General features: G+C 38.2%; 2 protein-coding genes across 2 annotated transcripts in view; one reads left to right on the top strand and one right to left on the bottom strand.

The window, feature by feature from the left end:
• LOC124106413 (zinc finger protein 761-like) overlaps nucleotides 1-3,853 on the top strand; it is a 70,660-nt gene extending 66,807 nt beyond the window's left edge. Inside the window, 2 exon segments of the mRNA XM_058585456.1 lie at nucleotides 1,229-2,385; nucleotides 2,387-3,853. Of these exon segments, the coding sequence (XP_058441439.1) occupies nucleotides 1,519-2,385; nucleotides 2,387-2,614 (1,095 nt within the window). The 5' untranslated portion in view covers nucleotides 1,229-1,518 and the 3' untranslated portion in view covers nucleotides 2,615-3,853.
• Nucleotides 3,854-9,313: 5,460 nt separating this feature from the next.
• LOC124106411 (tyrosine-protein phosphatase non-receptor type 21-like) lies at nucleotides 9,314-15,075 on the bottom strand. The gene has a single exon (XM_046464009.2). The coding sequence runs from the start codon at nucleotides 14,964-14,966 to the stop codon at nucleotides 11,424-11,426; it is 3,543 nt and encodes a 1,180-aa protein (XP_046319965.1). The 5' UTR covers nucleotides 14,967-15,075; the 3' UTR covers nucleotides 9,314-11,423.
• Between the last annotated feature and the right edge of the window lie 3,768 nt (nucleotides 15,076-18,843).

The following is an 18,843-nucleotide window of genomic DNA, read 5'->3' as shown; positions in this document are numbered from 1 at the left end:
CAAGACAGGGACTCAATATATGTGCCCATCAATGATTAAATGAGTATAAATATTGTACTTATATACTATTATCATTTAGTTATATAAAATATTTTGTCTCTTAAAGTGTTATAAGATATATATGCAGGACTTTGCATTAAGTAAAATATGGCAGGCAGAGAGTCAGTTGCAGGAGCTTTTGATTCACATGTGGAAGTCAAAAATTTAATCAGTAAAATTTTGCTCACCAGGTACTGTGTTTTGTGTAGGGCTGACATTGTTAGTCAAAGTCTCCATATTTTTATTTTAGTGGGCATAAGAGGGTCAAGAGTTTTGTTTACCACATGGTGAGTGTAGTGTATTATGTTCTTCATAAATACCAATAGAAGGAATACAATACCTTGTAAGTACAAAACTGATAATTATATAAAATAATGCATGTGTTGAATCATTTTAGTCATTTTACCTTGTATAAATAGTGTAAGATACCATAATGTATGTAGTAAATACATAAAGTTGTATTTTCATTAAAAGAAATCATCATATCACACAAATTTAAAACTATAAAAATCAATTTATTATTCTTGATTGCCATATTTTGATTTCATCAAAGTATTATGGCCATAGGCTATGCAAGGTTTTTATAGTCTTTTAAATAGGTTTTTAGGGAAAATTTTATAGCATATATGTGTATAATTCTTAGTAAAATTTTTGTTCATATTTTTTTAAGAGTCCATAACCACTCTAACCTTTTGGAATATTTATGGTATTATCACCCAAAATCTATCAGTTATTTTTATGTCTCTATATCATGGTAGATAAAAACCAGTTTTCAGACACTCTTTAAAAAAACCACAGATGTTTATATATGTTTTACATTTTCCTTATTCTACTGAGAGTGAAGGTAACTGGTAGATATTTACTAAATACAGAATGCTACCTTATGGAGGACAAAAGTCTGTGGATGATAAAAGTAACATACTTTCCTTCTCTCTATTGTATTACTCTACTTAGTGATGTACTACTCTTGGATACTGTGGTCTCTTCAAAAATTTGGGTAATATTCCCAAGGTAATTTTGTCTATACATTTTTATTGAACTGATATATTTCTGGATTAATGATAACTTTGGATTTACTAATCTGCTACACTCCTGATGTACTTATTTTACCTTAACTTCATGTTGTGTATGCAAATATATTTATCCCAATCTAGTATGTAATTTTTTTAAAATTTTTTGTTTACTTCAGCCATGACTCCTCATCACAACGAAGAATATTCACCAGAAAAGGGCATAAAACATATATTTCACAAAGTGATAAGTGGGAACTATAGAATTTTTTATCTTGACTATTTACAAGAAAAGAAAATATGGAAAACTATATGTGAGAGTAAACATCAGAAATTATATCAAAAATAAGGACTTGTTCACATCCAAAGAATTTATACCGGAGAGAAGCCCTACAAACATAAACAATGTGGCAAAGCTTTTAGTAAAAAAAAAAGTCTTATTTACCACAGAAGAACCCATGCTGGAGAGATGTCCTACCAATGGGCAGAATGTGATAAAGTTTTTAAAGAAAAATCAATCTTTATTAAGCAAAGCAGAATTCACACTGAAAAGAAGACCTACAAATGTAAAGTATGTGGTAAAGCTTTTACTCAAATATCAACCCTTATTTGCCACAACAGAACTCACACTGGAGAGAAGCCCTACAAATGTAAAGAATGTGGAAAAGCTTTTAGTCAAAAAACACACCTTATTTGCCACAATAGAACTCACACTGGAGAGAAGCCCTACAAATGTAAAGAATGTGGAAAAGCTTTTAGTCGAAAAACACACCTTATTTGCCACAACAGAACTCACACTGGAGAGAAGCCCTACAAATGTAAAGAATGTGGAAAAGCTTTTAATAAAAAAGCAGGCCTTATTTGCCACAACAGAACTCATACTGGAGAGAAGCCCTACAAATGTAAAGAATGTGGAAAAGCTTTTAGTCAAAAAGCCAGCCTTATTTGTCACAAAAGAACTCACACTGAAGAGAAGGCCTACAAATGTAAAGAGTGTGGCAAAGCTTTTAGTCACAAAACAAGCCTTATTTGTCACAAAAGAACTCACACTGAAGAGAAGGCCTACAAATGCAAAGTATGTGACAAAGTTTTTACTCAAATATCACACCTTATTTGCCACAGCAGAACTCACACGGGAGAGAAGCCCTACAAATGTAATGAATGTGGCAAAGCTTTTACTCAAAAAACACACCTTATTCACCACAACAGAACTCACACTGGAGAGAAGCCCTACAAATGTAAAGAATGTGGAAAAGCTTTTAGTCAAAAAACAGGCCTTATTCGCCACAGGAGAACTCACACTGGAGAGAAGCCCTACAAATGTAAAGAATGTGGAAAAAGCTTTTAGCCAAAAAGCAGGCCTTATTTGCCACAATAGAAGTCACACTGGAGAGAAGCCCTACAAATGTAAAAAGTGTGGCAAAGCTTTTAATAAAAAATCTGGCCTTATTTGCCACAACAGAACTCACACTAGAGAGAAGGCCTACAAATGTAAAGAATGTGGCAAAGCCTTTAGTCAAAAAACAAGCCTTCCTTGCTACAGAAGAACTCACACTGGAGAGTAGCCCTCCAAATGTAAATAATGTGGCTAAGCTTTTAATCAAAAATAAAACTTTATTTACCACAACAGAAGATGCTCTGGTGAGAAACCTTAAAAATATGAAGAAAGTGATAATGCTTTTAAAGAAAAAGCAAACCTTATTAACCACAAAATTTATACAGAAAAGAACCCCTACAAATGGAAACAATGTAGCAAAGCTTTTAATAAGAAATCAAAACTTTTTCACCACTACCAGGCTATTTATTCTGCAAAGAAGACTACAAATGTAGAGAATGTAGAAACATTTTTAATTATATATCACACATTACTAGACATTCAAGAAAACACACTGGAGAGAAGCTATACAAATAAGACCTTTGTACCATTTCTTTAAGGATGGGTCAACATTTAATCCTCTCCACAATCATCACAGCAGAGAGAAATTTTTGAAATTTGAAAATTGACAATGTGACAATGCCTCCATAAATGATTCACCAATACTCAGCACCTGAGGATACATACTGGTTAGAGAGAATACAAATGGGAAAAAAAATGTTTCAAAGCCACAGGTTTCTTAAACACTACTGATATTTGGAGACTTCATTGTGCCCAGAAATCCTAAAAAGTTAAATAATATTTCCAAAACTTATTCAAATTTTCAATTCATTGAACATTTTAAAACTCATACCAGTAGTGAACATTGAACATATTTTGTCCAAAATGAATGCCTTATATAACAATAAAATATTTACAATAAACACCTTGACAAATGTGAGAGTATAGTAAAGTCATTACCTATACATTACACCTTGATGTATATGAGGATCAGTGAAATACAGAACTAATTTAAATATAGAAAATGAGTAGTTATCTTTAACTTTTACTTATAATCCCAGCAGCTTGGGGGCCGGGTGCAAAAGAACTTTTAGTTCAAAACCAGCCTGAGCAACTTAATAAGGCCCTAAGCAACTTAGTGAGACCATGTCTCTAAATAAAATATAAAAATGGTCTGGGAATATGGCTTAGTGATTAAGCACCCCTGCATTCAATCCCAGGTACCAAAAAAAAAAAAAAAAAAAAACGGGGAGGGGGGAAGGGCAGTGAAGAAAGCCAAAGTAAAAGTTTAAAAAAAGCAAGTAAACAAACAAAAAACTTACATGTTTACAACATCTAAGAAATTTAGAAAAATTCAGCAATACAGACAGCAAACTCCATATTGATTTATCGAGTATACTTTGAAATAAAATGGACCTATTTACCAGTGTGGGTTTAACTGACTACAAAATTGGTAATTTAGGAGAAGTCACTTAACTTCTCTGAATATAAATTGTTTATATAATGAGAAAAATAATACCCTGAATAATGTTTAGTATCTTTAAATTAATCCCTAACATACCATAAGATCCTAAGTTTACTTGTAATAAGACCATTCATGTTAATTATAAAGTTTTGCCAAATTTGGATGTAGCCCTGCCTGTGACTTATTAATGCCATGGCATAATTTAGATGTGAGGGTGTCGCGACCCCTTGCCCGCAAGGAAGACGCAACTCAGGAATCTTCTTTCAGCAGTTTATTCAGGCCCTTGATATTTCTTCTTCTCTCCCTCGGATGCCCCTCCCAGCCTTAATAAAGCATCTCAAGCCCCAATGCGAAGCTGCCACGTGGAGCTTTCTCATAGGGTGGTGAAAAACCACGCGCCAACTCTCCCAAATAAGGAGTTGTTTGTCACAGACCACAGCGGAGCCAGCGCCATCTTGTAATGGCGACCATAGTCTGCAGAAACGGCAGAAGCGGCTCACCACATGAGGGTATAGATAAATAAAAATAAAGCATTTTCTATTCTCTGTTGACTAAATTCTCATTATGCAAATGCATTTGTTAAAATACTGTTTCGTGATTTTTGATCAATAACAAAGAGGAGAAAAGATAATTAAGAGACCCTTTTCTTTAGGCTGGATATTATCTGCCTTGGTATTTATTGTGGAAAACAAATGAATCCTCTTAGGTATTCCTAAAACACATTCCAAATACATATTTATCCAAATGTTTCTATACATATTGTATACCCAGATATAGTTCTTGTTCTCTTATTGGAACAATGATAATAACCTTGTATTAATAATAACTCTATATTTCTTCTTGACCACTTTCCAACTTGAGGAACATTGAATAACTTCAGTAAATATTATTATCTAACTTGAGTAAATGTTTCAAGATATGAATTATAACACTTTCCAATGAAAACACTGTAAAATGAAATCCAAGTTTCTTATGATAGCCATTGTGGTTTCAAGCTTTCAAGATGGCCCAGAAATGATCCCTGATTCTTGATATTTTATCCTTCTGTGGATCCTTCTATGTTGTGCCATGTTTGGTTTGTCTGGCCGAGAGCATACATCAGAAATGGTGGTACATTGCTTCAAAAAGTTCTTTCACTTTGAAGAAGGTGACCTACTAAGTTATGAGCAGAACTGTGCAGAGGCTCACATGGAAGCAAGTAAAGTCTTGGCCCAATAACCAGTAAGGAGCTGAGGCTGCCATTACCCTTATTTGTGAGCTTAGAATACACCCATCTGTTGATTCTTGAGATGACTGCAAATTTCGTTTGGTATTTGAGCCAGAACCACCCTGCTAGACATTTCTAGATTCTGACTCAGAGAAAGTACATGAGATGGTTAGTTATAAAATGTTATGTTTGGGGACAATTTGATATACAATTCTTCTTCTCGGGTCCTGAGTGGTAACTTGCTTGCAACAAATAATAATTTTCCCCCTGGATATCTCTAAACACCCTCTGTCTTTTATTTTACATGTTACCCTCTTTTCTCCAGAGAAAGTCAAATAATCTAATTTTGCCACATTCATGTAAAATATAATATCATGTTAAAATTTAACACCTAAAAGAACAGGGACCAGATCATCACATTCTTCACTGTATCTCCTATATTTACTCAGGGTATGACCAAAAAAAAAAAAAAAAAAGACCGCCTAAATAAAAATGTGTTGACTACATGAAAATTTGAATAATTTTTTGGAAAATAAAACCAAACATATAGCTCACTTTAGGTATTAACTCTAGTGATGGAGGCCACGCATTTTTACTGTGAGCATTATGTACAAAGGATATCTTTGTTAGTGGAGATATAATCTAGTAAGTTTACTGCATACTCTCTTCTATTTAATGATAAATAGAAGATAGTGTGCAATATACTTACTAGATTTTGGCCACAATAAGACGATCATTGTAGAGAAAGAGATGCCCTTTCACCCTCTGCAGGCCTCTTTTGTGTTTTACCCATCCAGCAATCCAGTAGAGCCCTCCTGGAGCACAGAAATGATGACAACAATTCACATGTATTGTCATAGCAGAAGGAATTCCCCCATAACAGAAAAAACCCTCATATCGATTAGTCACATCAAGAATTATAGGACAAAGTTTTTATAAAATTATACCTTAGAATTGGTAAGAAAGTAAGTCTATAATATTTCTAATTCAACAGCATTGTGTCATGAATTGATCACCTGGCCAATTTGACACACAGTCATTTTTCATACTTCATCATAAACATTTAGAAATATAAAACTTGAATTAGTTTTGTAATAAATTTTATGACATGTTTGGTTTTCAAACAATGTGTTCTGAGGTAATTTGTTTTACAGTACTTCTCAGTATCTGAATGGTTAACTCCTTTGCATCCTACTCTACTACATATGCCCTCTGTCTTTTAGTATAAATCTTGGAATAACCCAAGCTAGATTCTAAAATTAAAATTTTATAGGCATCCAAGAATCTGGTCTTCAATTGATTAACTTCTTTCATTTTTGGCATTTTAGTGTGAACTGCAAAAAAAACAAAAAAAAACAACAAAAAAAAAACAGTTCATTATTCCTTAACTACTACAACATGACTATCACTAACTACAGTTCAATTTTCTTCACTTGCTATAAAAACTTACATAAAGAAACCACAAATATACATATCTAAAGTATACATTTACCAAGATTTGGCAGATTTATTTATTTGTGTACTCTAAACTCCTATCAAAATATACGTAATTATTATCAATCCCAAAAGTTCTCTTTTTCTCCTTGTCATTAATTATTTAAACTAGCAAGAATGGTCTCCATGTGCTTGCTCCTGGATTAAATATTCATTACAGACATAAAATCATTGGGTAAAAAGTTCATGAATGAGAAATACAAATTTATTTACCACTAATTATATTAAAAATATAAATACAAGCAGTAAAAATTTAACCACTCACATCTCACCTACTTTGGACACCTAGCATCTGATGTACAATTAAAAGAAAATGTGGTTAAGAAATCCCAAGGTGCTATTATCCTTCAGATATCTATAACCCCTGCCATACAAATAGCTATATCACCTGGAAAAATAATTCCAATAGACAACTTCTCTGACTCTCTTCTTCCCCATGAGTTCCCTCAAACTTCTCCTTTTTGGATAATCCTCTGGACAATTTCAGACTATGAAATTATTTTCTATTATTTTTTTTAATTTTAATTTAATTTAATTAATTAATTTATTTTTTAGTACTAATGATTGAACCCAAGGGCATGCTTAACCACTAAGCCACATCCCCAGCTCTTTTATTCTATCTATCTATCTATCTATCTATCTATCATCTATCTATCTATCTATCTCTATCTATCTACATTTTGAGACAGGGTTTCTTTAGGTTGCTTACAACTTTCCTAAGTTGCTGAGTCTGGTGTCAAAAATGTGATCCTTTTTCCTCATTCACCCAAGCTTCTAGTATTAGAGGCATGTATCACCACACCCAGTGGAACATAGTTTCTTACGAAACCCCTGTCCCATGATTGTATCTTCATGACTGATAAGCATCCAAATCCCCCAATTCTTTATACCAGTCCATTTCAACCCCATCACTCCAGAAGCAATCAGTATTTAGTATTAACTGATGACTTTCCTGTGCTAGAATTTTATGTAAAACATATCAGGGTTTATGTTCTTTTATATAAGATACACTTTAGTTATCCTGTTTGGTTATTCATTCATGGTACATTCATCAGTAATGCACTAAAGGACTTTACTGAATACTACTCAGTGTATAAGTAAATTTGCCAGAGTGTATTTATTTTCCTATCTGTAGACTCCAAACTAGAGTTTTTAGTTATTATGAATAAAATATTACTAAATGCTATTTTTGTGACCTATGTTTTCATTTCTCTTGGGTAAAACCTCAGAGTGGAATTTTGGGGACTCAGATTTGGTGTCTATGCTTAATTTCAGAAACAAAAATAAAAAATGCCAGTATATTGGTACCATTTTTTATTCTCAGAAATTCCACATGGGATTCCCAGTTGCTGCACAATCATGCCCACTTGAGAGGTTTTTAACATTTTGTATTTTAGCAAATCTAATAGATGTGTAACAGTATATTACTAAGATATTAATTTGAATATCTCTGATGACTGGTTTCTTTCTCCTTCTTACTGGTATTTTGTACATCTTTATTTGTGAACTGTTTTCAAATATTTTGTCCACCTCTAGAAAATGGGATATGTTTCTTTAACATTAAGTTTAAAAGGATTTTTCATACATTGTTTACCAGATGTTTGTCAAATATTTGTTTTGGAAAATATTATCGTTAGGTGAGTCAAATAAAGTATGACTGTGGACTCTATATTTCAACTTTAAAATTCAATTTGCATCTGACTTTCATATATATATATATATATATATAGTTTTATCATACAAAACCTCACTTATTTTAGAAAAACCAAAGCAATCATTTTAAAAAGAAACTGCAGTCTTAGATAGATCTGCCTTAACATATCACAAGTGTTTCATGCAAACCTCTGCTAGAAAATCTAATCTAATCTTAACATTCACCATTTGAAGAAATAAAATTTAACATACTTTCTATTTCAAACAGAAGCAAATATAAGCCTTAACATTAAAACTAGATGTAATATATACAACAAATATTGGTAACGTGAACTGTCCTAAAGGACTTTTAACATTAAAAAGTAGTAAATTTTGTATTTAGTATTGCATAGGAAATTATTTTCCAATTATGAATGTTTTCACCTGGTGCTATCAAATATATTTATATTGGTATAAATACCTCAATGACATAATATAAAACATAATTTAAAAGGCCTGGAATTTTAAAACAATCCTTTTACTCTGTACAGTATTAACCTATTTTTCATTTCACAGTCAACAAAACCAAGAACATAACAGAATTCTTCTAAATAAACCAGGAACATATTAATGGCCATTCTTTACTGAAAGCACTGTATTTAATATAAAAATGATATAAACTTAAAAATTAAAAGAGAGCTCAAGTGTCAAAGTAATTTAGAAGTTAGAAAGTTTCCTTTTAGAATATAGGTGGTAAAATTGGAAGATGGAACATGTGCTGGGAGGAAGACAAGAGCTCGGAAAAGGCTTTGCAGAGGATTCAGCAGAGATGTGAGTCTTTCTCAGAATTATGTTTAGGACAAAGGAGTAAATTTGCAGCATAAATATGTCAGGTAATGTGCAAGAAAATCATAATTTTCTTATTACAAAAATGCTTATTACAAAAATCATATCTACAGCAATGGTTCCAAAGAAGTAGTCTTTTGGTCAGGCAGAAGTATTTTGACAGGAGTGGCAGTTTTGATAGTATTTTTGTGTAGTTTTACTCATAGTGAATAACCTTTACCCATTTATCCATCTTATTGGTTGGAATTAATTACAATTTTTTTTATCATATATTACTCTTTAATTAGATCTTTGTTTTACAATATGTTGTTCTTGTCAATGGGATACTTCAAAAATGTAAGCCTGACAGAAAGCATTTTTTAAAAACGTACCATTGGAAGGAAAAAAAATTGTCATCTTTTATACAATATGGAGATGGGAGATGGAACGTAATCATCTGGGAAGCTCTTTCTGAATATTTTCTTTTCAGTCTATTATTCTTTAACCACAACTTTTAAAACAATTTGAGATTTAAAACTGATCTCTTGTTCCTAAGAAAGAAGTGTGTCCACTTTCAATATCCACTGTCATTAGTACCCTCTGAATGCCCCCCGTAGGTAGCTGTTTCTGGATAAATCAGTTAGACTGGTGCACACTCATGTAGGAAGTCCTGTCTCATGGCTGATGACACACAGTGTTCACAACAGTAAAACACTTCAGGAGGGAGATGGGATTCAGAACAATGCCCAAAATATTGTAATTAGGGGAAATAACCCTAGATTTAACATTTTAGATCTCTCCATTATGAGGAATTAGCCTCAGGGAAAAGGAGAGGACTCTGAATGTACCGATTTGCCCTCACCTACTCAACAGCAGCTGAATAAGGCCACTTCAGCCAGAACCCAGGACAGTACTCTCCCCTTCAGCTCAGCCTGGCTGTCCAGTGGGAAGTGTTGAAATGGGAAGGGCCGGGGCACTAAGTACCTAACACTGACCGAAGGACTGAAGTGAGGAGATTAAGTAGCTACAATTCAAGTACCTTCTGAACACTGCAGCAATTTCTGGTGGCCCCACAAGTTTGGACTATGGTTTTGGGAGAAGAGGTAAAATTATTAATAATAATTCCCTACTTTAAACCAACAGAAAGCCTCTTAAGGTCTTCTTTTAATGATAATATAAATCTGAATTATTTGTGGGGAAAAAAAATACAGATTTAGGTAGGACAACTCCAAGGAAATAGTAAGCCATTGAGAGTGACAGGACTTGACTTCACTAGGGACAGTATGGGATGGGTGCCCACCCTCACCAGTTCCTACTCTAAACCCTGGCATTTCAGTCTGAGTATAGATAATACTGCATTTTTGTACCATCACATGCCACTTACTCTTGTCCTAGTCACCCTACATACTCTTAATCCTTCCCTTAGGAACACTTTTTGAAACAATGTCCATTGTTACTGTTCAAATATCAACCAACACATATATTAAAACTCAGATTTTATCTTTAACATAAAAGTGCTTAAAACCATCCTATGCAACTGTTTTTCACTTCATTTTTTTACCCATAAAATCAAACTCATTTAGGTTTATGAATAATACTGAAAAATTAGTTAATCTGATTCACTTACATTTAAAATAATATGCCTTCATTCCAACTTTCCTTTACATTAACTGACTCACTGCAGTATCTTCATGAGTTGAGCTCATTTGGAAAATATAGAAGGTACAAATATATAGAACTTTTACGATAAAAAATTTTTGAATATAAAAATGCTTTCTATGTTTCAAAATAACACTTATAGATTTTCTTTAGAGTTTTGGGCTTAGTGTCCAACCCATTAAGTACCCAAGGTTTTGTTGTTATTGTTTTAAATAACAAAGGTAGTAATATGGTTTTAAATACAAAATCATACAAGAACCACTCAAGTTTGCGGATCTTCCCCACAGAAAGTTCAGTTTCTTGCTAAGAAAACCCCTAAATACTTTAGTCATTACATAAAATTCCATTATCAAAAACTAGTTTAAGATACAAATCTACAAGATAGAAATCTATGCGCCTTAATGATTGCCAGAATTGCCCAGCATAGCTTCCGTAAAATAGAGAATTGTTTAAAAAATACAATCTCCAAAATGTGTGCAAGTACTGCAAACTGGACAGACCAGGCAACACCCTCAGCACCGAGTCCTTGTTCTTCTGCACCTCTCCCAGGTCCCAGCCCCTCTGCAGCCTCATGCGCGCCACTATTCATACTGCACCGCCAGTCGTGATGGATCTCGGTGCCGATCAGGTGTCCAGGAGAAAGTATGAATTAGGCAAGCACTTTGTTTTAGCTGTAAACGCTTCCCATGATGGGTCCCCGTGAGAAGGTCTGGGAGCTTAGATGAGCCTGGAGCTTTTCAGGAACTGAATGAGAACTCTGTACAGAAACGTGTACTGGCAGAGGGTCTGCACCAGCATCATTCTCTGTTGCCTCAGCATGTCCAGCACTATCGGGATGTCCAGGACCTCATTGTGTTCCAGACAAGCAATCATCATCTCTGACAAAATGACCACACCGGTTCTTCCTACCCCAGCACTGCAGTGGACCAGCAGAGGAGGGTTGGGGCTTTTTGGTTCACTTGTACTATTTGTATGACGTCGAACAGATTGGATCTCCTCAAGGTATGACAAAAATCCCTTGAGGTCCTCAGGACAGCCATGCTTAGGCCAGTCTGTGTACTGGAGATGCCATACTGTCCTCTCTTGCCCCGTGAGAAGGTGCTTCATCTTCAAGCCTGTGGTGGCATAGCAGCCAGAGTCTGTGCGGAACCGGGTTGTGATCTTAAATCTTCCATAGGTGACAGTGTTGTGCCTGGAACCAAGTCGTGGCCAATATCTAAAGCTCTTCTCCCTTCCACCTTCCTCTTCTGCTGTCACCATTGCTATAATTGCAATTCCCTGTTCCCATACCATCTGCCAAAAATCCTGACAGGTATTCTGCAATGGCCCCTGTGTGGCAATATAATCCCATTCAATTCCACTGATAGAGACCTTGATATGTGATACATTGATGTAACCCGTGTTGTTCTCCTTGGTTGGGACAAGCTCCACTCTTGCATCATCATAGGGAAGGACATCTTGGAATCTATTTCTTTCTGCATTTTCTGGGAGTCGGGCTATTGAGCATTCTCCATCAACTAGTCGTTTTTTAAGAATTCTTTCATATTCTGTGAATACCATTCCCTGTTCTAACCGCTGTTCCAGAATTTTACACCTTTCATCATTTGTCGCTCTGGTGGATACTTCCTTTCCTTCATCAGGTAGAGGCAATCGAGACAAGGAGAGTCCATTGAGGGCAGCCAATTTAAGGGGACCAATTTTTTTTGTATCTACTCGAGTCTTTTTCATTCCCCCCAGGGGCGGGAGCCCTTGCACAGTGTTCTTCTTCCCCGAGAGCAGATCTGACACCGGCCTCTTCTTCAGAGAGTCCCTCCTGGCTCGGTACCGCCCAGATGTGGTCAGGTCAGCCTCGGACATGGAGGGCGTCAACAGCCCGTCCCTTCGGGGCCGCCGGGCTTCCACGGTTGCGTGGACGTGGCCACCTTCCCTCGCCCTCTGCTCTGCCTCTGCCCCGTGGGGCTTGGGCTCGTGAATATGCAGAGGCCCTGGCAGCGGGGTGCCCGCTGCACAGGGGCAGCCGGGCAGCGGCTCGTGGGTGTAGGCTGCGGGCTGCCGGGGCTCAGGTCGGGGCTCAGGCCGTGCCAGGACGGCCCGCGCCCCATCTTCCTCCAGCTCCTCCTCCTCCTCGCTGCTGTGTATCAGCATGGTGGCATCCGAGAGAGACTTCTTGTGGCCATATCTCCCACCTTCCTGCTCTTCGGGCTCGTCCGGCTTAGTCCGCTCAGCGAAGACGCCGGGCTGGCGCCCCGCGGCAAGGGTGCGCGGCGCCACGTCTGCGGCCGAGGCCGACATGGTCCTCTCCTTGAGCCACAGTCCCTCCAGGCCGTGCGTGAGCCCCGCGATCTCGATGCTGTTCCTCTTCTGCAGCTGGGCATGCCGGGCGGCCGTCAGGGGCTCGCTGACCTCCTGCAGGGAATGGGCCACGGGCAAGCTGTCCTCCTGGAACGTCTGCACCGAGTGGTGGACCCGCCTGGTGATGAGATCCGGGTTGCTACTGCTTAGGTAGAGGTGGCGCGACAGGTCTGGGGTGCTGTTGGCCGGCCTTGGGTACGGGTAGGACGGCGGTGGGCGGTACACCTGGGTTTTCATGATGTTGGGAGCCGGGTAGTCCTGCGCCTGGAGCTGCACGTTGGTCAGCTCGGGCACGCTGACAGCGCCCACCACGGGCCGCCTCTCGGCAGGGTAGGGGTAGGGAGACTGGCTGTGGAAACTGTAGTTCAAATTGAATGGGTAGTGGGCCGACTGGGGAGAGGCGAAGTGCGCGTGCTCCCGAATTTCAGGCTGGCTGTAGACCAGGGCATCCGGCCTGCTGTATGCATAGGAATTGCCGATGTTGAGGTTTCTCAGCGAGTGGCTCTGCCTTTCGGCATGCACCAGGCCTCTGTTGAGCTGCTTCATCACAGTCTCGTAGTCTGGGGTCGGGCGGTAAGACGGGGGTATCAGGGCACTGTGCCGATGAGTGGGGATGTAGTCGGGTCTCATGACATCACTTCCACTAATACTCGGGTTGGAGGACATAGGAGAGGGCTGCAAGTACGCTTGAGGGTTATTTAAGGAACTGGTGCTGTGTGCTCTGTAGACACTACCATTACGGATTCGACCATTGAGGTCAATTTGGGCTCTATCCAAACTTGTCTGGGAGTGACAATAATATCCATTCTGGTTGGGCACAAAGAGGTTATCTTGGGAAGAAGCATATGGCTCTGTATAATGTCCATTATAATGCAGCTGGGGCCGGGGAGGCATCACATAGGGCTGGGGTTTAGGCAGAGACAACCTTGAAGATGACCTCCTCCTGATTGGGTTCACTGTGATAGTCTGAGTTTGCAAGTTACACTGGTTTAATCTGTAAAATTTGTGTCGAGCGACACACAGTCTCCATACATATTTTGCTGTTTCCATGTCTTCAGTTTGAAACTGGATGGTCTCCTCTTTATTTGCCAGCTCTAATGCAAAAAAGGACTTGTTGTGGGACATGTTAGCAATGTCCTGCCACCTAAATATCACAGGAGGCCTTCCGTTCTTGTGTTTCACAAAGATACCTTCAAGACATGCTCCAGTGGCTATGTCACTCCCTTGGCTGTCCTTGGCAGGGTAGCTCTCTTCTCCATAGCCATCCGTTCTCTCTACCTCCTGCAAGTACAGCATTTCAGCATCAGGAGCCGTGAGCCCTCTGTATTTTTGATGTAGTAAGGCCACTTTTTGGCTTGCTTCTTCCAATATTTTTTCATCTTGTAACCATCCCACAGGAAACAAGGCAAATTTTTGAAGAAAGTCCTGGGATTCATACTGATCAAAATCACCAAAATCAGCTTGAACGGCTAAACCTGCTAGCTGAATCGCTTGTTCCAACGTACAAGGAATGTTTCCCTCCAAGATATCTTTCTTCAGCTGCAAGTAATACTGATACCTGGTAATCTCCTGCTGTAGCTGTAAAACTGAAGGCACATAAAACACCACTCCAAAATAGACAGTAGGTTCCAATGCATATTTATCCAGTTGCTTCTTCAAAAGTTTCTCCAAATCTACCCATCGGCGCTGATTTTGCTTGTTGTAGTACCAGAGGCTGAAGTAAGTGACCTCCTGCAGCTCCAGTCTTTGGGCCACAGCTTCCAGGCTCTCCTGGCCAGTGCTCTCCACAGACAATGTGAACTCCACAAACTCGTTATTGAGCAGCTGGATCCGCGCAACCAGGCAGCTCTTGCTGGACACCGTGTAGCGCCGGGTGCGTTTCAATTTCAATCCAAATGGCAGTGGCATCTTCTCCCTTCAAGAATGGAGGGGCAAAGAAGGAAAATCCCGCGGTGATGACGTCGGGAGAAAGCGGCCCTCTCTTGAAGGGATGAACTCTGTCCAGTTTCGCGCCGCTCATCCAGCAGCTGCCGCCGCCATTAAAAAGCAACAGAGTCTCCAAAGGCCAAGAGAAGGGAGCATACACGCCAGCGCTGCACCCGCGCCCGCATCCTCGGGGCCGCGCGCCCGCTCAGCGGCCCGCCTCCCCGGGCCCCGCTGCGCGGCCGCCGCAGCCGCGCCCGCACGCCAGCCCGTGCCGCTGCGCGCTCATGGGGATCGCCCGCCTCACTTCCTGTCTCCAAAAACGCGGCCCGCAGACCATTCCCCTGGGCAGAGTCCCGCGGCAACCAGGCGAAGGCCCAGGGGACGCCCGCTGGCGAGGAGCGCCGCACGCAGAGGCCCGCGCCCGCAGGGCCGGGGGCGGCAACGAGACGGACGAGCGGACGCGGGACGCGCGGGCGGAGCGGCGGAGCGGCTAATTACAATTTAAATATCAGCTAAAAGGGCATTGAAGGCAGAAAAATATCAATGGCATTTTTAAATCACTTACATTATTTGATTTTTTCCTTTTTAAACCAATAAATCTACATAAAACTGTCTCTTCATAAATATCTGTAATCATGGTATATTAGTAGTGACTGATTTATGAAATATGCTATTATTACTTGTCTCTTCATGTAGTTATAGACTATGAATGTGCTGCTTAGCACTTAGGTATAATTTTCAATGATCTCTACTTATTTTATTTCTCTATGCCACTTTTTATGCCAAGCTCCAAGTATGTGCCTTAATTACTCTGTGTATCAAGGTAAGATCCATGTCTTATTTCTGGAACTTTCTTTCAAGATCTGTGCCTAAAAGAGAATATGTACAGAATGATTATCTAGGTAGAAAAAGGAGAAAAGAAAAAAATTCTATCTACAAAATAAAGTAGATAACTCATATTATTTGTATCATTTAGAAACCCACTTTTGTCTAAAACTACAGTGCTCCTAGTATATTTTAGCTTGAACTGGTTTTGAGAAACAAAATAAATTTTGGGGCCGGGGAGCTGGTGATTTTTCACAATCTCAGGAACCTAGTGAAGAATGGTGGAAATAAGTCAGTACCTTTCTTGTTTGAGGCAAATCTGATAATTTGATCCTTATTTCTATTTTTAGAATCATAGATACACCTTTATACCCACACTGAACCACTTAACTTTTTGGAATTCTTTTGTGTTATTATTTCTCCTTCTTTTTCTCCTCCTCCTCCTCCTCCTCCTCCTCCTCCTCCTTCTTCTTCTTCCTCTTCTTCTTTTATTTTTTTTAGTTGTAGTTGGTACAATGTCTTTATTTATTTATTTTTATGTGGTGCTGAGGATTGAACCCAGTACCTCACACATGCAAGGCAAGTGCTCTACCACTGAGCTACAGTCCCAGCCCCATTATTTCTTCTTAATAAAATAAAAAGGGAAGAAGAATGCTAGAAAGATAAATAATTGATTTCATACAATTTATTTCTTAAGACAAATAATTATTTTTTTTTTCAAAAAGTTGAAAGTTATTAGAAATAACCTAAGGCAATTTTCTCTTTTGCTCAGGACAGTACACTATAACTCCAAGTCATCCCTCTCTAAGAATTAGGCTGTGTGCACATATATAAAAATATGTGTTAAAATGCCCCAAATGGCTTATGAAGTTTAAAATCCCAACAGGAGCTCAAATCTCTCATTTTTGTTCTTTAAAAATACAAAATCTGGAATTTGTGTACTTAAAAACATTTGCTGAACTGTAATTTAAATGACCAAAAGAAAATGAAGAAACATTGAAGGAGTTATCTACTATTAGTCATAGAGAGCTAAAATAATGAAGACATTACATTAAATGTATTTTTCATCATTCTCAAAATGTTTCATGTTTGTTATCAATATATTAATCAAAGTTTTTATCCACTTATTAACAAATATCTTAGTTTTTATTTTATTATAGAAATATTAGTAATAATGGAATATTAATAATTTAATGCTCATACATGATAAAGTATGAAACATGTATTTAAAAAGCTATGGCTTTAGCTGGGTGCTATGATGCATGGGATCCCAGGAAGCAAGAAGTCACAAGGCCTCCCATGTTTAACTGAGGCAAGGAAAAACAGTATGTACTTTAGTGGATTAGTGAGAGTCTTGATTTTTTTTATTTAAAACCTATGAAGTTATTTACAAAAGAAGGAAAATCTGGAATCAGCTTTCCTAGACTCACAATGATAGCCAAATATTTTTTTTTCTCAAAGAGAGAAAAACTTTGAGCCCTTTTAAAGTATAAGTTCTCTGTATTATGTGTATTTTTGCATCATTGTAACTTGGGGAGCAAGACCTCACACATAATTCCCTTTTGAAACTCATCAGCTCTGCAGCAAAACAAGCCAGCTGGGGTCAGTAGTTCATCACGCTGTTGTTTTTTCCCCTGCCCAGAGTGTTCAGCTGCAATTAAAAATTAACACCTGAGATTAGAGTTGTAGCTCAGTGGTAGATCACTTGCTTTGCATGCATGAGGCACTGGGTTTGAAACTAAGCACCACAAAAAAATAAATAAATAAAGATATTGTATCTATATACATATGTAAATAAACAAACACATGGGCACTGGCTTTGTAGGTTTGGTAAGAAGGCAGGTGAATGCCCAATGCCTGGCCTCCAGGTGACTGGCCTGGAAACAAGGCAAGCACCCAGGTTGACCTTGGTTTGAGAAAGGCTGTCATCATGTGGCCATTGCAGATATTTCTCACCAGTGAGCTAATGAGCCCAGACACACAGTTTGGTTTTACACTGTTCTGAGCTCTCTAAATCTTCTGTAATGATTGTTATTTTCTGCCTCCATCCAGGATGCAGGCTCACGATATTGATTAACTTCAGTTGGAAGAAAAGAGTGTTCTAATGCTGCCATCCAGGTCCAAGTCTTCTCCATGGCACCTGCCAGGCCTTCTGTGAGCCTCCATGAAAGTGGGCAGTGATACATTGACAAATACACAAGGGGCTGAAACACCATTCCTGTTTGTATAGTTTTTATTTTTTATTTTTTTCCCTTGGGTCATCACTTGTCCATGTGGCAAATAAAATCACATCATTTTTTTTTCAATTTTCCAACTGGCAAGCTTGAGTTACATTTATTTTTTCAGCAATTTAGATATTATTTTCTTCCCTGGGTCATACTCAGATTTTGGACTAAGTATTGTGCTTTGTTGTTCCCTGAAGTCTCCAAGCATTTGCCCAATCAAGGACCTAGGAATTAAACCAAAGACTCTGTGTCTAATAGAAAAAAAAAAGTAGGCCCTAATCTTCATCATGTGGGATTAAGCCCCAAATTCCTTAATAAGACTCCTATAGTGCAAGAATTAAACATAAGAATCAATAAATGGGATGAAATCAAATAAAAAGTTTCTTCTCAGGAAAAAAAAATTGAGGTGAACAGAGAGCCTACATTCTGGAAGCAAATTTTTACCCCTCACACATCAGATAAAGCTCTAAACTCTTGGGAATATAAAGAACTCAAAAAGCTAAGCACCAAAAAAACCAAATAACCCAATCAACAAATGGGCCAAGGACCTGAACAGACACTTCTCAGAAGAGGTTATACAATCAACAAATATATGAAAAAATGCTTATCATTTCTAGCAATTAGACAAATGTAAATCAAAACTACTCTAAGATATCATCTCACTCCAGTGAGAAGGGTAGCTATTATGAAGACAAACAACAATAAGTGTTGGAGAGGATGTGGGGTAAAAGGTACACTCAAACATTGCTGCTGGGACTGCAAATTGGTGCAGTCCATATGGAAAGCAATATGAAGATTCCTTGGAAATT

Source organism: Marmota monax, unplaced genomic scaffold, assembly GCF_021218885.2.
Source record: "Marmota monax isolate L192 unplaced genomic scaffold, Marmota_monax_Labrador192_F-V1.1 WCK01_AAM20220418_F8-fsc00798, whole genome shotgun sequence".
Taxonomy (NCBI): domain Eukaryota; kingdom Metazoa; phylum Chordata; class Mammalia; order Rodentia; family Sciuridae; genus Marmota; species Marmota monax.
This window is presented reverse-complemented; position numbering and strand designations above follow the sequence as displayed.

Coding starts and splice junctions, on each gene's coding strand:
- LOC124106411 (XM_046464009.2), bottom strand. CDS start 14,966: ATGCCACTGCCATTTGGATTGAAATTGAAACGCACCCGGCGCTACACG.